The following is a 19110-nucleotide window of genomic DNA, read 5'->3' as shown; positions in this document are numbered from 1 at the left end:
ACGACAGAGCAAATTTAGCACAATGATTTAGGTACAATATGCAGTATCCTATAGGCTTAGCATGGCTCGAAAGATCTCGAAGTTAGGATCTCATTCCCCAAAATAAAAACACAAACACAAATTCGTTTTTACATATTTTTGTAAGTTTTCGTTTATATTCTGTGGATATTAATACACTTTTAGACATAGAAACTAAGACTTAATGGCTAAAGTCTACAGTTTTGTTTGGTGGCTAATTATTTTATGCTAAAATTTTGATTAAATTTTTTTCAACACGCACAGCACACCAAACTACGAACTCGGATTAGATTCAGAGTTATAGTACTATAAATATAGTTATGTGTGTGTGGGTGTGTGTATGTATACTTTGGATGAAGGATGATTGAAAAATAGTTGCCATAACCGATAGAATTTGGGGGAGGGGATAACTAAAGAAGGCTAGGGTAGGGGGATCCATTTACAGTAAAAAAAAGTAATAGGCGTGTTCTTATATACAGAGTGTATTTTTTTCTTTGTGTCTAGTTCTTAAATACATCTAGAAATGTTTGTAGTAGTTTAATATGTCTAATATGTTAAGCCTAGATTTAAAGTTGAGGCGCTTGTTTCCATCTCCATCTACCTTTTTTTTTGTTTCCAACTCTCATCTTTATTTGCTTTATCTAAAAAGGCCTCAATAACAAACTTATAATAATAAAATACTAACATTTACAGCGTTGCGTTCCGTTTTGAAAGGAATATAATAAATAAACTTAGAGCTTGTGCAGAAAATATCAGAAGGAAGGATATATCATTCCGGGGAAGCGGAGGACGAGGGTTAAAGCCTCTCGTGTGTTCTCGATGCACTTCAATCTTTACGTTAGGTTCAAGGGCGAGCTTCTCTGGACATATATTCATATTCTGTGGTTGTGTGGATTTTTAAGCATCAATTGATTTAACTTGAATTTAAAATAAATATTATCCTACTACCAAGCATGCAATATAATTTAACTTTACACGACGCTTGTCGGAGGGGGAGTCTCCTCCTCCTCGCTGGGCCGTCGCTTCTTCGATGGCGGCGTTTCACCCTCAATCGCTGGTGCTGGCTGTTGTTGCACAAGGCTGGAGCTTGTTCTCTTCTTACTGGGACTGCTGTCAAATGGAAGCTCAGAGTCATCCAGCCCGCTAACGCCACCAGTTATCTCGGTGACAATGTGTGCCTCTAGCGATGGCGGCAGTAGTGGTGACAATGGTACGGAATTCAGATCGCAGGCGTCCTCATCATCGTCATCATCATCGTTGGCCCCTCCCATATTGCCAAAGAGATCTGCAGCATGTCCCTTGGGCATCATGCTGCCATCCTTACGCATCACCTCGTCATCCTCATCATCATCATCACTGTACTCGTTATCCCAGAAGACCTGGGCACCCGGGAACACATACGAACAGTTGTTCGTGTGACAATAAAAGGTGCCTGGGACAAGGCGCTCGGCAGCTGTCTGTCGCTTGCCGCCGCGCTGTGCCGGCCTTGGTGGTAGCCTGGGCCCCACTACCGTCTTGGTCTCTTGGACCAGATTACTGGGCCGAACATAGGGGTTGGCAGAATTGGCGGAGGAGGCTTCGTTGTCGCACTGCTCGATACCGCTGTCCTTTGAGGAGTCGATCGACAAGTGACGATAGCTCTCCACTGGCGCTTCCCCAGGTGAAGCGGCCGGTAGTGGTACCGCTGCTGCTGCAGCCAGACGGTCACAGCTCAAAGTAGTCTGATTTAGCTCCACCAGAATGTCTGTCTTGATGCGCTCAATGGCAGCCCGATCCTGGGCATCATCGGCACTTTGTGGGCGCTTGTTGGTGTTGCCTGCGGATGTGAATGTGGAGGACTCAAAGCCCGAGTCTGAGCAAGTTCCAGCCGAACCCAAAATGTAATCGGTCGATCCATTTGACTTTAGGGACTGCGTGTCTGTGTCCAACTGTGACTGCTGCTCGCTCTCCGAGATGCAGTGTCGATGGTGCAGATATTGATGATGATGTAGGCCAAGGTGATTATGATGCTCGGGCGGCATTAGATTCTTGCATTCGGTGAGCATTGCCTCCTCGGAGCACATCTGCTTCCAGCAGCCATCGTCTCCGGATAAGCGATGACAGATCTGATTGATAATAACATCAGAGTCACCCAGCAACTCCACGTCAAATTTCAGATGATGTAACTGCTCCCTATTGATGAGAATCTGCGGCACCGTTGCCGGTATACTGCTGGGAATGTGTGCCACCGGTCGCACTTTCAGCGAGGAGCCAATCACAATCAACAGATCGCAACAGTCCTTGTCTGTGGCCATCACTGTATGGTATTCATCGGGTAAACCTATTTTCAAAGATGGAAAAAATCAAGTAAAAGTGAAGGCTATTCGACGGGAAAAGCGACTTAGGACTTACCCTCTCCGAAGAAAACAATGTCGGGCTTCATAATGCCATTCTCGACCAGCTGCCGGAGCTCATCTTCAGTTACGGCGACCGAGGCATCTACACTCTGCTCCTTGTTGGGCTGGCACTGCGGACAGACGGGTATGCGCTGGGCAAAGATGTCAGCCCGCAGGGCATCCGCATTGCACTTGAACTTGCATTTGGTGCACGAGGCCGTCGAGAAGGAGCCGTGGCATTCAATGACCCGCTGAATGCCTGCCACCCGCTCCAGAGTATCGATATTCTGCGTATAATTGCGCAGCAGCTTGCCTTTGGTCTCCAGCATCTTTATGAAACGATGACAGGGCGAGGGCCTAAACTCCCCCGGATAGATCTCTCGTGCAAACTTGTAGAAGGGCCGCGGATCACGCTTGAAGTAGTTGATATCAAACATGGCCTGCGGATCTGGTAAATCGGGAAAATCATGGGCCAGACGGGCATAGATGCCATTGGTGGAGCGAAAGTCTGGTATGCCACAGGAGACAGACACTCCAGCGCCAGTCAGGACAATAATTCGGGAAGATTTCTGCACCAGATCGATGACATCGCCAAAGGTATTGACATTCGGAAGCTTGTTTCGCCGCTTCGGCTCGTTCAAAAGATGGGCCAGATAGTCCCACAGCACTGAGTCATCAGTGTCGGCGGCCAGACCTGTGGCAAAGTGTGGCATAATGCTGGCAATCACCTGGCGGTGCACACGACCTGTGTAGAGTTCGCGTTGCAGCCAGCGGAGCTTCCAGTCGGTGGCACCACCACCTCCTACCGATGAGCAGTCCGAGCTGGTGTCGTCCTCATCCTCGTTGGTCTCTTCGCCAGTGGCCTCCTCGTCCTCATCATCATCATCATCGTCATCGTCGTCTTCATCATCCTCCTCTTCCTCTTCTTCATCGTCACACTCGGAGTTGGACTTTTCTAGAAGTTTGGACTGTTGCTGCAGCGGCGGAAGTACATTCAATAATTCTGCTCCCATATCCATATTGGCGCCAATTTCTTGTTCTTCAAATATTTTTGTTTTGATTTCAACATTTGCTTTGGCTGCCGGTCCGCCGCCTGTTGCTGTCGATGTTGATGTAGATGTCGCAGTCGCAGTCGACGTTGTTGCCGTTGCCGTTGCCAGAATTTCGGCGCCAAAATCAAAATTTGTTGAAGTGTTCTCAAAGCTAAGAAACTCTTTGGCATTCGGCAATTGAACATCGGCCATGTCGGGCAAATCCTTGGTAATAATATGACCCAAGTGAATTTCCTCGAAGTTTTCCATCATTTTTCCCCACAGGCGCACCACCGAAATTTGATTCGAGTGTTGCCTTCTGCTTCTGCTTCTCCGTCCGTCTTCTTCTTGCCACTCACTGATTCGCTCTCTCTATGCGCTCACTCTCTTTGCGCTCTTGCGCCGTCCGTTTTCACCGCTCTTTCGTTGGTACACACAAAATTTTACGTCGTCAGCTTCGCACCCATTTGGCTTGATTGAAAAAATTCTCCAGCTAACAATTATGGGCCAATTTTTGCAGTTGTCCGAATTTATTTCACTTAATTTTACTTAGATTAAATTTGGAAAAAATTTTCACTTAATTTAATTTAAATTTTTTCGTAATTTTTAGACGTAATTTCTGGAAAATTTTCCGATGAAAAAGCAAGATGGCACACGTAGCTGCGCGTGTGTTAGTGCATTAAAAATGTATCAGTGGCCTCAGTGGTACCTTAACTCGCGTTGAAAAATACACTAGCGCGTAAAAATACTGCAATGTTAGCAATTTTTAGGGCATTTTAGCCATTAAAATACCATATTTTAGGAGAAAATCGGGGCGTTTTCTTAATAGTACAGTAGACGCTCAATAGCTTATATATTGAACTTAGCGACTTCGTTATATGATATTTTTGTTCTATCCTATGTTTGCTGCTTAATGAAATACTACATATATTTCTTATATAAATTGACATGTTTCAGATGCTTGCTTGATCATGAGTTGTTGAACAAAATGGAGTTCAGTGATTGTTGTAAATGTACTATTATTGTTTCTTCAGTTGTTCATTGTTCAATATAAATGGCTCATGTCCTACCAAAATTATCGCTTACGTTTTTCCAATGGCAGGTGTTGAAATGACTATTACAGGAACAACAATTAAAACACATTAAAAACAAAATTTTGCAAACATGAACCACGATTTTATTTACTGCCAGTGTCTACTGTACTTGCTGGCATTTGAATTAATGGTATTTTTCTTAGGTATTTCTTGAAGGTGAAGTTCCAGTTTCTACACTTGGTCACACTTATTAACTACGAACTGAATATACTGTCATTGTCGGAAGTTTTTTCAATAAAAATTTTATATTTGGTTGGTTGCTAAAAACAATGCACGGCTGCTTTAGTTTGTAGGGGGTTGAACAAACATGGACAATTTGAACCTATATGAAGTGCTGGGCGTTGCTCCGGATGCAACCGAGGAAGAAATTAAAAAGGTAAAGCGCAATTCTCCTTTCGTGGAAATTCATTTTATAATGGTTATTGGGCGGCACTACTTAGAACTATCGCAGATTGGCCAAAGAATTCCATCCAGATAAAAATCCCGATGCTGGTGACAAGTTCAAGGAGATTGCTTTTGCCTATGAGGTGCTGTCCGATCCGGAGAAACGTCGTATATACGACCGTCATGGCTTAAAGGGTCTGCAGGAGGGCGTCGAAGGTTTTGCCGATGCCTCCGATCTCTTGAATCAATGGTTTCCATTCGGTGGTGCTGCCGGCGGTCGTCCCAAGCGGGAGGGAAAAGTTGTCATCAAACTGGAGCTAACGCTGGAGGAGATTTATAGTGGTGGCATGAAGAAAACGGTTGACTACAATCGCCAGAAGTTGTGCAGCAAATGCAACGGCGATGGTGGGCCCCAGGACGCACATGAGAGCTGTGAGGCTTGTGGCGGTGTCGGACGAGCAGCTGCTTTCACCTTCATGGGGCTAAGCCCCTTCAATGCAGTGAGCTGTGCAGTTCTTGATGTATATCCAGGCATATCATTGTCTTTTTTTTTTTGGTTTTTCAGAGCTGCCCGGCGTGCGATGGACGTGGTTTTACCATCAAAGACAACATGAAATGTAGCCCATGTCGTGGCAGTGGCTTTGTGGAGGAGAAAATGAAACGGGATCTGATTGTGGAGCGTGGAGCTCCACACATGCTGAAGGTGCCCTTCAACAAAGAGGGGCATCAGATGCGTGGCGGCGAATATGGCGATCTGATTGTTGTGCTCGTCCAGCAAGACCATCCAACCTTTCAACGACGTCACGCTAATCTCTATATGAGGGACCTGGAGATTAGCATAACCGAGGCTCTCTGCGGCTATACGCATTGTTTCGAGCATCTGGATGGCCGACCCGTATGTTTGCGCACCGAACCTGGGGAGGTATTGCAGCACAATCACATCAAGATGCTGCGTGGCGGCGGCATGCCCGTTTTCAACTCGCCCACCGACAAGGGTGATCTTTATATGAAGTTTAAGGTGAATTTCCCTGAGAACAATTTTGCCACGCCAGTGCAGATGGCCCAGTTGGAGGAACTGCTGCCGCCCAGGGAACGCATTGTCATTCCAGAGGGAGCCGAATTGGTTGAGATGACCGACTACAAGCCACAAGCGCGTCCTAATCCAAGCGGGGATGATGACGAGCACGGACAATCGCCCCACTTTGAGAGCGTCCAGTGCCAGACCGCTTAGTTGTTGTGGTTATGGCTACTGCAGGCTCTATACTTTTGCTTCGATCTTTGGCAGCTTCTGTTCACGCTCAGCGTGGACGAGATCTGCTTTCTGTTGCCGCTAGTCGTCTTAATATGCATAGTATTATTTATCATACAGGAATGTTTGCTGTGAAAAGCGCGTGATCAAAATTTTTTTAGTATACATATGTTACTCGTAAGGCACAGTCGAGACAAAGCTTAGCTGGATGCATCGTTGATCGTTCATTAATCTCACTTAATTATCGGACGGCTTACACTCTCTAATCTAAACTATTTTTTGGTTTTTCTAAACTAAACTAACCATTTACCAAATACACATTTATCTCACTGTAGAAATGATAAAAACAACTCTTGTGTCGGCTTCTGTTTCAGTGTAAAAATGTTTTATTGTATTATTTACAAGTATACTAATATAAATAATTATAGGACTAGTATTTCTTTGTTCATTTCAGTGTCAATTTGTTTGTGGATGGCTTGGATCCCCCTTTTCAGTCAGAGTCCGGTTCTAATATTGTTCATCACCGGCGGGGGACACAATCGCGTCTGTGGAGGTTTGTAGTTGCTGCAGCCCCAGATCTGTGTCCCAGAGATTGCGATAGAATGACTGCCCCGCACCAGTAAGAGAATCTGCAGCTTCCATGTCGATGTGCTTCAAAGCTGACTTCTTCTTGGGGAGCTGTCCTTCCTCAGTCATCATCTCCGTCATTGGATCGTATTGTTCACCCGTGCGTGTGGCTTTTGACTCTTCTGTGCTTGGATTGACTTTCATTAGAGTCAAAAACTGATTGTACTTTGTGTAGTTGCGTCGTCCGGTCTCATCGTTCATCAGAACCCGTGCCTGGTTGTGGGACTTGTCACGATTCGCCTTCAAGCGAATGTGCTTGGTGATGTCCCAGCGCCAGTTGGAGCGATAGGCGCACAGCGAGCACTCGAAGGGCTTCCGATTCAGATGGCCCACAATGTGGACATGGAAACGCGAGGCGGTGGCTGCCCAAAAAGTGCAATGTGGACACTTGAAGACCTTTTTCATAGGAGTTGAATCATTGGCATCATCGACTACGTACGGTTCCGTGACCTGTAAACATGAGTTGGACTTAGTGGAGTGTTGAATGACCTTTAGTCTGTTCACCTCTCCATAGCCAGGGGCTGTTTCCACGCCGCAGTAGCTGAGATCACTGCCTGCAGCTGTGTAATCCTCTTCCGGTGATGCCGGCAGCTCTTGGCTGGCCAGGCAAGAAGCCCTTAGGTGCTTAGTGTTGGCCAAAGCTGGCGGGCACAACTGCAGATGCTTGACAAGCTCCACGGCATTGGGCACGAGCTGATGGCAGTGGGAGCAGCTGATCCCCGGCAACTCCATGGACGCGTCGACGAGAGGTATGACTGGTGGCGGAGTTGGCGATACTTTTTTGGAGCTGCTCGCTCCCATGTGCAGCTTTTCCTCCTGCTCCTTGAGGAAGCGGCGACGAATGGGATGCCCCACGGCGGGCACATGATGGTTCAGCTCGTGTATGGTCAGGGACTGCTTGATGTCCGTGCTAAAGTCGCAGAGGCTGCACCGAAAGTGTCCATCGGCGCCATGGTTCTTAGTGTGTCTGTCCAGATTCCACTTGTAAGGGGAGTGGAAGTCGCATAAGTCGCATTTGATCAATGGCATCGAATGGTATTTGACATGCTTCTTAAATCTGGCACGAAGCGGAGTACTATAGGAGCACTTCTGGCACTGGTACTTCTTCGAATCGTCGGCCATGGCCAAGGCCAAAGTCTCCTCGTTGACTGGACCCTCAGAGTCGGAGCTGCTGTTGTTGTTCAGCTCCGTTAGGACGGATTCATTGCGCTCCATCATGGGTGGCATCATCTTGCGCTGAAACTCAAAGGCCATCGAGAAAATATTATCACCATTGGCTACGATCTTCTGCAGCTCCTGCATCTCCTGCTGGCGATTGTAGGCCTGTACCTTGACCAGAAGCTCCTGCTCCTGCTGCTTCAGCTCAGACTTTAGCTGCTCCAGCGAGGGACCGTTCTGCATGATGTGCACCAGTCCGGGAGTGATGGCGTTGCCGTCCCCTTGCACAGCGCCAGAGGGTCGTGGCATTTCGATGCTCTCCTCGAGGCGACGCTTGCGCGCCTCGCGACTCAGATTGCGCTTGCCACGACCCGGCTGGCCGTCTTCGCCGGGCAGGCCCTTATCCGTATCGGTGCAGCCATGCACCATTTTCATGTGACGCACCAGTTTCTGGAAATGACGCGAGGCATAGAGGCACAGCTTGCACTCGTTTATGATGATCCTTTCGCCGTGGACGTCGCGCAGGTGCGACAGATGATTGCGCGGATTCTGCGTGAAGAATGCGCACTGATTGCAGCTATAGTTCCTGCGTATCTTGCACTGCGGCAGTTGCGGCAATTGGCCGCCATCATTAGGCGGCTGTTCCTGGTACCATGCGACTTCCTGTGCGAGTAATGACATGTTAGCCGGATCCGCGGCCTCATCCGCATTTGCCACAGGCACGTGATACATGGACGTATTACTGAATAGATTGCGCACAATCAGACGGCCGCCAGTACTTTCTACCATTGATGGTAAATCCATTTGCTTAAAGGAAATGGAGATTACATAAACATATAAATTGTGAGTCATCAGAACTGTCAAATTTAGTCACCACCTACTTTCTTCACAATTTTTTTTTTTTCGAAAAAATTTTTATTTTTTATTTTTTTTAGTTGAATTTGATTTGATTTAGCACGATGTTTACCCTACGAAATCTGTAGCTCAACTGTGGAAATCTCTGGCTCGTGAAACTCAAAATTAAAATCAAAATCAAAATGCCAAAAATCCAGGCAAAGCCTACTTGATCTCTTTCATGCTGGAAGGTTCTAAGGTTGACTAGGCAGAAGTACCCTTTATATATGTTTTATTTTTGTTTTTTATATAGTAATAATATTAAAGGCTAAAATAAGTCCATGGAATGTGCCGACTCCTCCTCCTGGTGGGGAATGTGTATTTCAATAAATTTAATTCGAATAATTTAGGATAAAATTTAGCTTACCAACACCAACCAGATCAGGATTAATTTTATTAAGGCTCTTCACCAGCCTGGGCAAATATTTCTTGAGGACATTAGCTGATGATTCCAAACTGTCATTATTTGCGAATTTCATTCTGAATCCGCCTTGCGTATTCGGGATCTGAAATCTTTTTTGAATAACAGATTTGATCTCTTTTATTTCCCTTAGGAAGGCTGGCCGTACATTGTCCGGCGGGTTAACTTAGGTTATGTTCAGGCGGTAGCCTGGGGGAGCTCCAAGCTTACTTGACATAATCCCATGTACATGGTCGAAATCCTAACGTAAGGCGAAACCTCCTGCAGAAGCACTTCGCAGGGCCAATTTGTTTGCTTTATTTCCATCGGATATTACGGCCAAGAGATATTAATTCATAAATTTACTTTTGGCTGCTCTTAGCACCCTCTCCAAGGCTTCGTTAATAAGGACGACCGTTGTAGGCTTCTGAAATGGATAATTTTTGAAAATTATAATAAAAAAATTATAAATAAATAATAATACATAAAGAATTCTACTTACCACCACAAGATGGTACAGATGGCGTTACCATTGGCAATCTGCCCTTTGGGCCCCAATCGCCAAACATTTCCCATTTTTCAATTGTTGTGTCTGCTATAAGAAATTATTAAAATTTATAATATTTATAATTTATAATAGTTAAATATTTCACTTACCCCGTCTTGGCTCATGTGCAATTCATCTATTATACTGTATTTGGTGGTGAAAACTGGTGAAAAGAGGTGAAAAAGCTACCAATCTTTGACATTTGACAACTGAATTTGATTTATACATTTTCTTCCCTATAGTATACAATTTGTAGTAAAATGAATAATTGTACATTTAATGGGCCGGTAACCATAATGTTTACCGGGTAAAGTCCAACCCTTCTTGTGGATGTCGGCACACAAACAGAGAAAAAGTCTTCCCTGGTTTGAATTCAATTGTGCAACGGATATGCGTACAAAGCCTATATTTTACATATATTATTATATTTACGTTCAAATTTATATTTATTCGGTTTTTTACCCGGTCTTCTCAGAGTTCTAGATGGGTTTTAGGGTTTTAAAATTAAATATAACAACGAAATTGGCGTTCTGTTGGTTTGAAATCAATTCTACAACTGATACACATGATTACGATTTTTTTGTCTATGGTTTCTTAGTTAACATTGATGTTAAGATCCTTAAGGAACAACAAGCTTAAGTCATGAGCAAACAGTATAAATATGTATGTAAAGGTTTAGCAAGTGGTTTAAACAGTGGTACCATCTTTTGTTTGTACGGGAAAGTATTTTGTAAAAGTCCCCATAGTTTTTTTGGGTTCGCTGGGCTTATACTTATTGTACAGGCACATGGGCAGCAGATGGACCCACAATTCTGAATGGATCTTCAGCTCGTACTTGCTAAAGTTGAACAGTGGCGGCAGTTCGTTGCCGTTCGGCATTTTCATGTCCAGGAACTCCATGCTGCGCAGCTCGTCGTAGCTTTCGTGGGCACAGGCATATAAGGGGTAGATCCTGGCACTGGGGTCGTAGACCAGACAGCGGTTCAGCACCTCGGCCAGATCTGGAGGCACGGCCCTGCCTAGAATCTTATCCCAGGTGCGACGTCTAGATAAGGGAAGTGTGCGATTCTTAAACCCACACATCTGGCGAATCTCCGGGGCACTCTGCAGGCCGTCAGTGCCCAGCAGTTGAACCATCCAACGCAGTTGCTCCTCGTTGTGGTGGATGCTACTAAAAAGTGCTTCCCCCTTGAACAGTTCGGCCAGCACACAGCCCGCGCTCCAGATGTCCACGGAACAGTTGTAGTACTGACAATTGGCGTACAGTTCTGGGGCGCGATAGAAACGCGAACAGATGTAGGTGATGCTTGGCTCATTCGCGCGCAGGCACTTGGCACTGCCAAAGTCGGACAGTTGGAGCAGCATCGTGCGGTCGTTGATCATCAGATTCTCGGGCTTGATGTCGCGATGGCAGATCCCCATGGAGTGCAGATAGGCCAGTCCCCGGAAGAGTTGGTAGGAGAATATGCGAATGTAGACCAGGTCAATGCCGTTACCACGTTGCAGCGAATGGCGTATGAACTGCGCCAGGGTCATGGGTAGGTAGTCCATGACCAGCAGCATGTACTCTTGCGGCGGATCCCCCAACGGTACAACCGTGTGCATGTGCAGGTGCCGAATGTTGCAGTGTCCCTGCAGCCGGTTCATAATCTCCGGCTCGCGATAGCAGATGGACGTGTCCAAACAGGTCTGCTTGATGGCCATCGCCTTGCGGGAATGGTTTACGGTCCCGATATACACACGCCCAAAGGCCCCGTGACCAATCGACCTCCTAAACTTGATAATCACCGGCTCCGTTTCGATACCCGGCTGGTCTGCTACAGGCAGCACTTTTAATTCAGCATCTGACGGTATTGTAACTGGATATTGATGACCTGCCAGCACGGAAATAAAGGAGAATTGATGAATTGGCAGTTTTCTAAGCGCGCTTAACACTGCTCTCACCCATTTTAATTTTAATTCACTCTTTTTTTTAAGATCTCGGCTAAAGTTCTCAGTGCCAGGAAAGTTATTGTGCAACTGACACAAAAAGCAGTCCTTTTCAACAAAATATTTTTTCGGTGGAATATTTTGAGTATCATACTTGATTTTATCGATACTTTTGATACGAAAAACAAAATGGGTGTTTCATAAGATTTTGTTTTGGAAGGGGAGTGCGGAATAATTGATCCATTCTATTATTCGATGCGTTTGGATAGGCAGCGTCGAACGCCCTTTTGCAGAAATGTACTCGTATCTGCATTCTGCGGTCCCTGAATCATCGCACACAAAATGGGCCGAGTTTAACCTTGCTTTTCAGCTTCACCAGTTGAGTAGTGTTGATTAAGGACGCTTTAAATAAAGCTGAACTAGTTCAATGTGTTTTTTGCAATTAGTATTATATATAAAACTTCGCGACGGTCCGAATCCGAATAAAAGGAACATCTTAATCCGGTCAAAATTTTTAAAGAACGAACGGCAGCAAAAAATTTAGTGGGTAAGTCAAACACAAGTTATTTCTTATCTCTATTTTGGGTAGTATCACCAGCTCTCCACCACGATTATACCTTGTGATCTTACCTCTATAGGATTCCATCTTACCTTATGAGACATTGGCCCAAGGCCAAGACCCAGGACGGTGACCATAGTATGCTTTAAGAAGCGTAGATTCTGGTCTCTATTTAAAAAAACAAACAGCCAAATTGTTGCTTTTGCCTGGCACTGAGCCAAGCAAAACACTTTTTGGTCCCAATCAAATGGAAATGGAAAACTTCCAAAGAGACGGAATAAAAGCTGCTTGACATATGCAGGATACGATACGATATGCCAACCATGCCCCCAAAACCCATTCAAAGGCATGGAAGGGGAATGGAGCTTGTTGAAATTGCATTAAAATAAAATTGAATGGAAAATGGGGGAAAACTCAAAAATATTCGACATACATTTGTTTTGCTTTTGTTTCGATTTGGTTTTGGCCACGGAAATCCGAAAGTGGATTATGTTTATGGTGCAGGCGACTTTAATGCGATAAGTCGGTCGTCGGTTCGAGCCATTATCATTTCCGGTCTCTCTCTCACTCCCTGTCTCTGTCGCTCCAACTTGTACAAAAAACTTTCACCCGCTTTAGCCGCAATCCGAACCGCCCTACGCCCCCCAAAGTTTATGGGCCATGCATTTACGGAAATGTCGCCTGCCAGGGTATTCTCTCTTTTACTCTGCGGTTCAGAGTTGAAATTCATGTAATTCCATTAACACAGACAACTTCCGTTAGACGAGAAAATGGCAGCACACCACTCTCTTGCCTAATGGCCGACCCCGACGCGTGTGTTCACGGTGGGTCCGGGATCCGGGGTCCGGGGTCCGGGGTCTGGCTTGAATGTGGGCTGTGTGGGTTTCGGCCGGGTCTGTTGGCTTGACTGGATGCTGCGGTGTGTCATTCAGTGTGAGAGATGATAGCGTGATACTCGTACGATGTGAGGGAACAGAACCATGGAGCCTGCCTGAATAGATTATAAAGACCCTTTAATCTTTTGCTGTACAGAATATTTGTATATACATACCTCTAAAAATATAATAAAATAACTGATTAGATTATTCAATCATATGCAATTTGCAATTCTACTTATATTACCTAAATGCCTAAGATAAATCCTTATAACTTTGTTCTCATCTCCACAACTGATTGTATTATATCATATTATAAATTATTTAAATCTAATTTAATCCCTGGAAGAAACTTTTCTCACGTGCTCATCCCCAGCTGGTTGTGGGGTATCTCTTCTATCCATATGAGGTTTTGGTGTCTACACTTAGCCCTAAACCAACACAAGCCACACCACCCACCCATCAGTATCCCTTTTGCCATGGCTTTGGCGACATTAAAATTAAATTTCCAGATTCAAATGGCATATTTTACGATGGCATAAATCTGTCTTTGGGCAACAGGTTTCCGTCAGGCCCCGCTAACCTAACCCGGACTTGCTCTCCCTATGGGAAGCAATGAAAAACTTCCAAACGGAAATGACTGTCAGGCCAAAAGTGCGGAGTCTCGTCCCGTCCCGTCCCGTCCGGAGTCCGGACAGACACTTAGGATATCCGTTTAAACAGTATTTTCTCTCTCTGTCGTTGGGTTTTTTCTTCGTCTGCTTTCATGGATTCCATATATATATATTTTTTTTTGGTGTGCTTCCGCTGCATCACGGCTGGGTTTCTGGGGCGGACCGGGAGCTCTGGCCTTATAATTACAAAGTGGCAGGGACAGCCAGACGGAGACCCCGATTCGATTCGCTGGATACCGGAACACATTTGAGTGCTATCCTGGCCGCACGCTCCATGCAAATTAGACATCTATCACATTTATCAAAAAGGTTCATAATGAACTTCAACTCTTTGCTGGCGTTCATAAATCACACACTGCACATGTGGCCACCACTCAAAAAGTTGACTCCTTCGCATAGTATACACGTATATATCCGTAGTGCAGCCGGATCGGGTCATTTATCAATATTTGAACTCACTTCGGCTCTACCCCGCACACAGCACGGTCTCTGTGTCACTGTTTGAGCTCGGAAGCGATTTGGTTGGCTGTTAATTCGATTTGTGTGCAACCCGTTGAGAGATTCGAACTGGCAGCATATGCGGATTAGATTTGGACTATTTTCTCAGCTGAAATTACCAATTTATGGCTGATTGCATAGCTGTAGGCCTCACTTAATGTGCCAAGAGTAATGGGAGGCTTTTATGATAGGTAAATAGGGTAAAGGAACCTGTGATGGTAAGGATTTATGTGAATAGGGGATAGGTGCATACAATTTTGAATTATTGATTGAAAATTGAAACTAAAGCTTGAAGGTAACTTTGCGAAACTAATATCTATAGACATATTATCAATCACGGCTGACACATGAACATTTAAAAGATGCCAATTTTATTTAAAATTCCTCAAAATATTTATCTTTAGTGATTCATGTTTATTTAATTAAGTTAAATTAAATTAAAGCTCTCGCCAACACTGCCGGCAATTCCCTTGAGGATCTTAAATCTGGTCTCAACATTCTTAAAGTGGCAGAGGGCTATACACAAACGAGTGGGAAAGTTGTGAGTAGCAGCTACGGCCGCGACACTACATTTATATTCGATGCTCAGTCAGTCTGGCTCCCCTCCGACAGAGGGCGCACACATTGCACGACGAAGAGTGTGAGAGAGACAGAAAATGAGTAAGCCCGCTGGAGACGTTGCGTAGCCCCTGGTAATAAATGTTTTCCTTCGATCTGATCCAGATTCGGCAATGTCCTAGATATGGTCGTTCTCTATGATTCTGGTTGCTCTAGCGCTTCTAGTCTCTGAAAACTAAGCGTAAAACAAGACGAACATGGCTTTATCGACTCAGCTATTGATGCTAATGAAGAATCAATATTCTTCAAGTGGTCGGAAATGCTTCCTCTGGATGTAACTCTTTTAGATTATCGGGTATAAAAAGCGCCAATTGATTATTATTTTTTTTTTAAATATGATAATCTTTTTATTTCCCTTTTTGCCATTATACAAAATTACCTATAGAATAAATATTAATACGAGTACTATCGAGCACACTTCAAGCTGGAGAGTATTCTTGGGGGCTGTTCAATTGGAAAACGTGCCGTTTCGGTTTGCTTCTCGTGGCCAAGCACTTGACGTTTCAAAGCCAATGGGTTAATGAAAATTCGCAATTCGTGGGAAAAATCTTTCAATTGCATTGGCTAAACATAAAAAAGTAGAAACAGAAAAACTGTTTAGTCAGTATACTACCTGAGACTGTGTAATTAAACAAGATTTGAATGATTGAGGAATGAGAATGCGCCATGGAGAGTCCGAGTCCGAGACCGAGACTGAGTCTGAGTCTGAGTCCCCACCCTCGCAACCACAACTGATGGCAAATCTCAGGTGGGTACAGAGCTTGCTGGCTGTTGGGTTGGTTCGGTTCGGTAGGTAGGTAGAGGTAGTCACACCTTTGTGATGCACCGGTCGGTCTCGGTCTCGGTCTCGGTCTCGGTCTCGGTGGCGGTCTTGACCTTGAACTTGGTATTAGATGTGAGGCTCTCCAAAACCGGTTGGTCGGTAGACTCTTTGTACTGCAAATTAATGGGCAAAAGCGAAGAAAAGAAAAACGGTGACAAGCACGAGGCGATGCCAATAGAAACGACAGCAACAACCGCAAAACTAACAAAAGAAGGGTACAAAAGGGAGCTTTGGATACCCTTGCTTATAGTACATCAAATCTAGGGTAACTTTATGATAGAATGATCCAATTTGGTATACACTATAATTCCTAGAAATAAACATACATATACAAAAAGAAGGTTTCCTAATCTAGGCAGTCCTCTGACGACCTCCCCACCTCTACTCAAATCCATAATACCCTCTTTAAGGGTATGAGAAAAAAGATCAACTCGGTCTTGATATAAACTGGAAAAACAATTGCACACTGCGGCTCTTGCAAAGTACTTGTGTATGTACGTACAATACGAGTATATTCAAAGGAATTTCCATTTCAAATGAGCAGCAATAATAATCATTTTAAAGAAAAAGGGCGCATAATTAAAATTTAATTTGCATTTTGTAGGGAAAAATTAACCAGCGATAAGGGAGACAAGAGAATACCAAGGGGGAGCCTCGTTTAAGCCACACTTGCTGTGCAGTTACATTTCTAATTGAAGGACCCCTTCATGGCCGGGGACGACCATTAAAAGCGAAAAGAGAGCAAAATTCAAACCCCAAAAGCCTTTTCAAAGCGGCCGCAGGCGCCATACAAAAACCAACCCTACAACACCCCGACACCAACATGTTGCGCCCCCAAAGTAGGGGCTGGGGCTGGGGCTGAGGCTGGGGCTGGGGCTGTGGTGTTGGTTGCAAGCCACCGCAGCAACAGCCGGCGGCTAGCAGTAAAGCTTAGGCAGTTAATTAAACAAAGGGGTTTCCAGCGAAAAAATCAGAAACGAACATCCACAGCCCACAGGCAACGTAAGACTCTGTAATTTCTATTAGTTCGTTTGAATACGCTCATGGAGGATATTATTATTTTTATTAGATTTTTGCAACCCCATAAGTACATATAGTATTCTTGATCAGCATCCACACTTACGTAGTCTATGGATTTCTGTGCCATCAAGTCGCTGCCTTAACCTTTGGAACTTTCACTCCAACTGGTGGGAATTGGAGGTTGATAGGAGCATTACTCTATGGTAAGTTTAGGTAGTTGCCTTTTTAGTGGGACCCTCCTTTTTTGTTGCATAAGCTGATTGATTTTTTAATAGAGCTTCTTCCGATATCCCCTTCCAGACTGAGGTTCTTCTCTTTCCTTTCGGCTTTCAAACCCGGCATTGTCTGGATCGTAATCGGAGAGTCCATGAAGTAGGGCCGCATGTCTCCCAGAGCTCTGCCAGTGGCTCAAGAGAAACCCTAGTGTACCCAGTTGGTACACAAAGAACATCTGGTTCCTACTAATATTTCAAAGCGATCAGCAGGAGACGTTGCTGGATCAATCTGCCCCTTCATGTGGCAGCGCCATTCGTTCTGGGACATCTTCCGGGTTCAAAGCCAGAGCAGCAGCTCCTCTCCATCGACGAGCTCCCTCTCGGGCTGTTTGGTTCTTCTCCATTTTGCCGATCTTAATCGAAATCTGAGCTCAGAAGGCTACATGTAGGCTATCAGAGCCTCGAAACGCTCACATTGAATATTAAAATTACTGTTTAAACTGACGCACAAGTTCCACACACATACAAAAATGTCCGCTTCGAATCGGAAGCGTGGGCATGGATCCAACTCCTTGGAGCCAAATGCCAAACGTTCCCGTGTTCAGCTGGAGGAAGCTCCTCGTCAGCTGATGAGCCTGCCGCGCGAGCTGCTGGAGCGCATCGTCTCCAAGGTTGCCCTGCCTCACAACCTTATAAGGACATCGGAGAGTCTGAGGGACGTGTACACCGACTACATAATGAACTGCCACCGGTGCTTCGTGCATTCCCATCGGCAGCAGCCCCAGGAGGGCTTTCGAGAGCCCGTCGTTAGGGCCGTCTTGAAGGTTAGTGGGTGTTAAGAGAGTACAAACTTTGAGATGGTTCAATCTTCGACAGGTGCTGTCCGAGGCCACAGATTACTTCATCCGGTGCGGCTATGGGCCACATTTTGGATATAACTTGGCGGCCCTCCATGCCCGGATATCTGCATCCACTAATATGAGCACCATGAACGTTCACTTGAATCGATTCCTTTGCATGTTTCTGCTCAGTCTGGAGCGGCCCTTGGTCAGCCTCAGGGAAGGCAGTGCACCAGCAGCTGCCGGGAATCAAGTACAGCATCGCCGCCTCCTTCTAACGATGACTCTACTCAATCTCCTGAGAGTGGGTAGATCTGTGGATCAATTCAAAAAGGTCTCTCTCGAATTTCATCTTTTTTCCAGCAATTTCGTTTCTTCAGGATCCTCAGTTCTGACATGAAACTCCTGCACTGGCAGCTAAAGGTCGAGGTAGATGGCATATTTCTTGGCGTACTGGACCAGCTTCGGGGGAAACCCAGCCTTCTGGGCCTCAATCAGCACATCCATATCGTGGGACTCATTACGGAGATGCTTCTGCATGACCAGCTGGGTATAAATTTTGTGTAAGTCACTCAAATGCTAAAATTTTGCGCCTTCACCGACTGCCGTTGCCGTTGCCGCAGGTGCAACAAAACCATCCACGGACGTACCCTTCAGTACGGCCTGAATTTGAACTGCAGACGAAACCTTCGCTTGATCTTGATGTTCACTGTCCTAGCCCCGAAAAACTGCATTCTTCTGCTGCAGAAGGCCATTGCCGGAGAGCTCGATCTGACGGATCCCATACACATGCCACCCAACTCGGCGTTCAGTGTCCGCCTCGAGATGTCTAGCAAGCTAAGACGCTCGGATAGCAGAAGCATTATTGTCATGCAGCTGGCCAAGCTGGACTAATGAGCCGCTCATTGTACGGTGGACAAACGAAATTGTCATGTTATATAATATTTGTTTTATTTGATCCTCGCGCTAGATGCACGGAGGCCAAAGCCCTAATTCCGTTCGTGGTTTTCCCAAACATAAATCGAAAGATCTAACATCAAAGATGCCTTCTTCAGGTTTTTTTTTTCTGCAACAAAACGCTACACTGGGTTACCTCCGACCCCATACCCATCGCCGACTTCCTTTCGGAACTTCTGCTGAATAGGGGACCGGTGGACCTGTTCGATTTATTTACTTACAGCCACGCCCACACACAGCAGACACGCACCAACCTGTTGACCGTCAAAAGCCAAGCAGAACAGAGGGGAAAGCCGGGAGGGAGCTGGTAGAAAAAAAAAAACCTA

General features: G+C 45.3%; 5 protein-coding genes and 1 long non-coding RNA gene across 6 annotated transcripts; 2 read left to right on the top strand and 4 right to left on the bottom strand.

Moving 5' to 3' along the window:
- Nucleotides 1-482: 482 nt before the first annotated feature.
- LOC6602244 (NAD-dependent histone deacetylase sirtuin-1) lies at nt 483-3947 on the bottom strand. The gene is made up of 2 exons (XM_026987379.1): nt 2410-3947; nt 483-2338 (listed from the first exon to the last, which is right to left on the bottom strand). The coding sequence occupies exons 1-2, from the start codon at nt 3695-3697 to the stop codon at nt 990-992; spliced, it is 2637 nt and encodes an 878-aa protein (XP_026843180.1). The 5' UTR covers nt 3698-3947; the 3' UTR covers nt 483-989.
- An 818-nt stretch (nt 3948-4765) lies between these two features.
- LOC6602245 (dnaJ homolog subfamily A member 2) lies at nt 4766-6338 on the top strand. The gene is made up of 3 exons (XM_002027239.2): nt 4766-4894; nt 4959-5402; nt 5468-6338. Exons 1-3 carry the CDS (start codon nt 4826-4828, stop codon nt 6131-6133), a joined length of 1179 nt encoding a protein of 392 aa, XP_002027275.1. The 5' UTR covers nt 4766-4825; the 3' UTR covers nt 6134-6338.
- Nucleotides 6339-6408: 70 nt separating this feature from the next.
- LOC6602246 (protein hunchback) lies at nt 6409-8829 on the bottom strand. The gene is made up of 3 exons (XM_002027240.2): nt 8818-8829; nt 7283-8743; nt 6409-7228 (listed from the first exon to the last, which is right to left on the bottom strand). Exons 2-3 carry the CDS (start codon nt 8738-8740, stop codon nt 6659-6661), a joined length of 2028 nt encoding a protein of 675 aa, XP_002027276.1. The 5' UTR covers nt 8741-8743; nt 8818-8829; the 3' UTR covers nt 6409-6658.
- A 280-nt stretch (nt 8830-9109) lies between these two features.
- Nucleotides 9110-9794, bottom strand: LOC113565564. Its single transcript, XR_003408677.1, has 3 exons — nt 9733-9794; nt 9198-9657; nt 9110-9134 (listed from the first exon to the last, which is right to left on the bottom strand). It is a non-coding gene; the product is annotated as an uncharacterized LOC113565564 (long non-coding RNA).
- A 556-nt stretch (nt 9795-10350) lies between these two features.
- Nucleotides 10351-11771, bottom strand: LOC6602247 (glycogen synthase kinase-3 beta). The gene is made up of 2 exons (XM_002027241.2): nt 11722-11771; nt 10351-11651 (listed from the first exon to the last, which is right to left on the bottom strand). The coding sequence occupies exons 1-2, from the start codon at nt 11723-11725 to the stop codon at nt 10465-10467; spliced, it is 1191 nt and encodes a 396-aa protein (XP_002027277.2). The 5' UTR covers nt 11726-11771; the 3' UTR covers nt 10351-10464.
- A 5139-nt stretch (nt 11772-16910) lies between these two features.
- LOC6602248 lies at nt 16911-18856 on the top strand. Its single transcript, XM_002027242.2, has 5 exons — nt 16911-16976; nt 17074-17812; nt 17865-18131; nt 18191-18390; nt 18451-18856. The coding sequence occupies exons 2-5, from the start codon at nt 17519-17521 to the stop codon at nt 18719-18721; spliced, it is 1032 nt and encodes a 343-aa protein (XP_002027278.1). The 5' UTR covers nt 16911-16976; nt 17074-17518; the 3' UTR covers nt 18722-18856.
- The last annotated feature ends 254 nt before the right edge of the window (nt 18857-19110 follow it).

Source organism: Drosophila persimilis, unplaced genomic scaffold (assembly GCF_003286085.1).
Source record: "Drosophila persimilis strain 14011-0111.01,24,50 unplaced genomic scaffold, DperRS2 tig00000124-arrow-pilon, whole genome shotgun sequence".
In the NCBI taxonomy this organism is placed as follows: domain Eukaryota; kingdom Metazoa; phylum Arthropoda; class Insecta; order Diptera; family Drosophilidae; genus Drosophila; species Drosophila persimilis.
The sequence above is the reverse complement of the archived record's forward strand: the minus strand, read 5'-3'. Positions and strand labels throughout refer to the sequence as shown.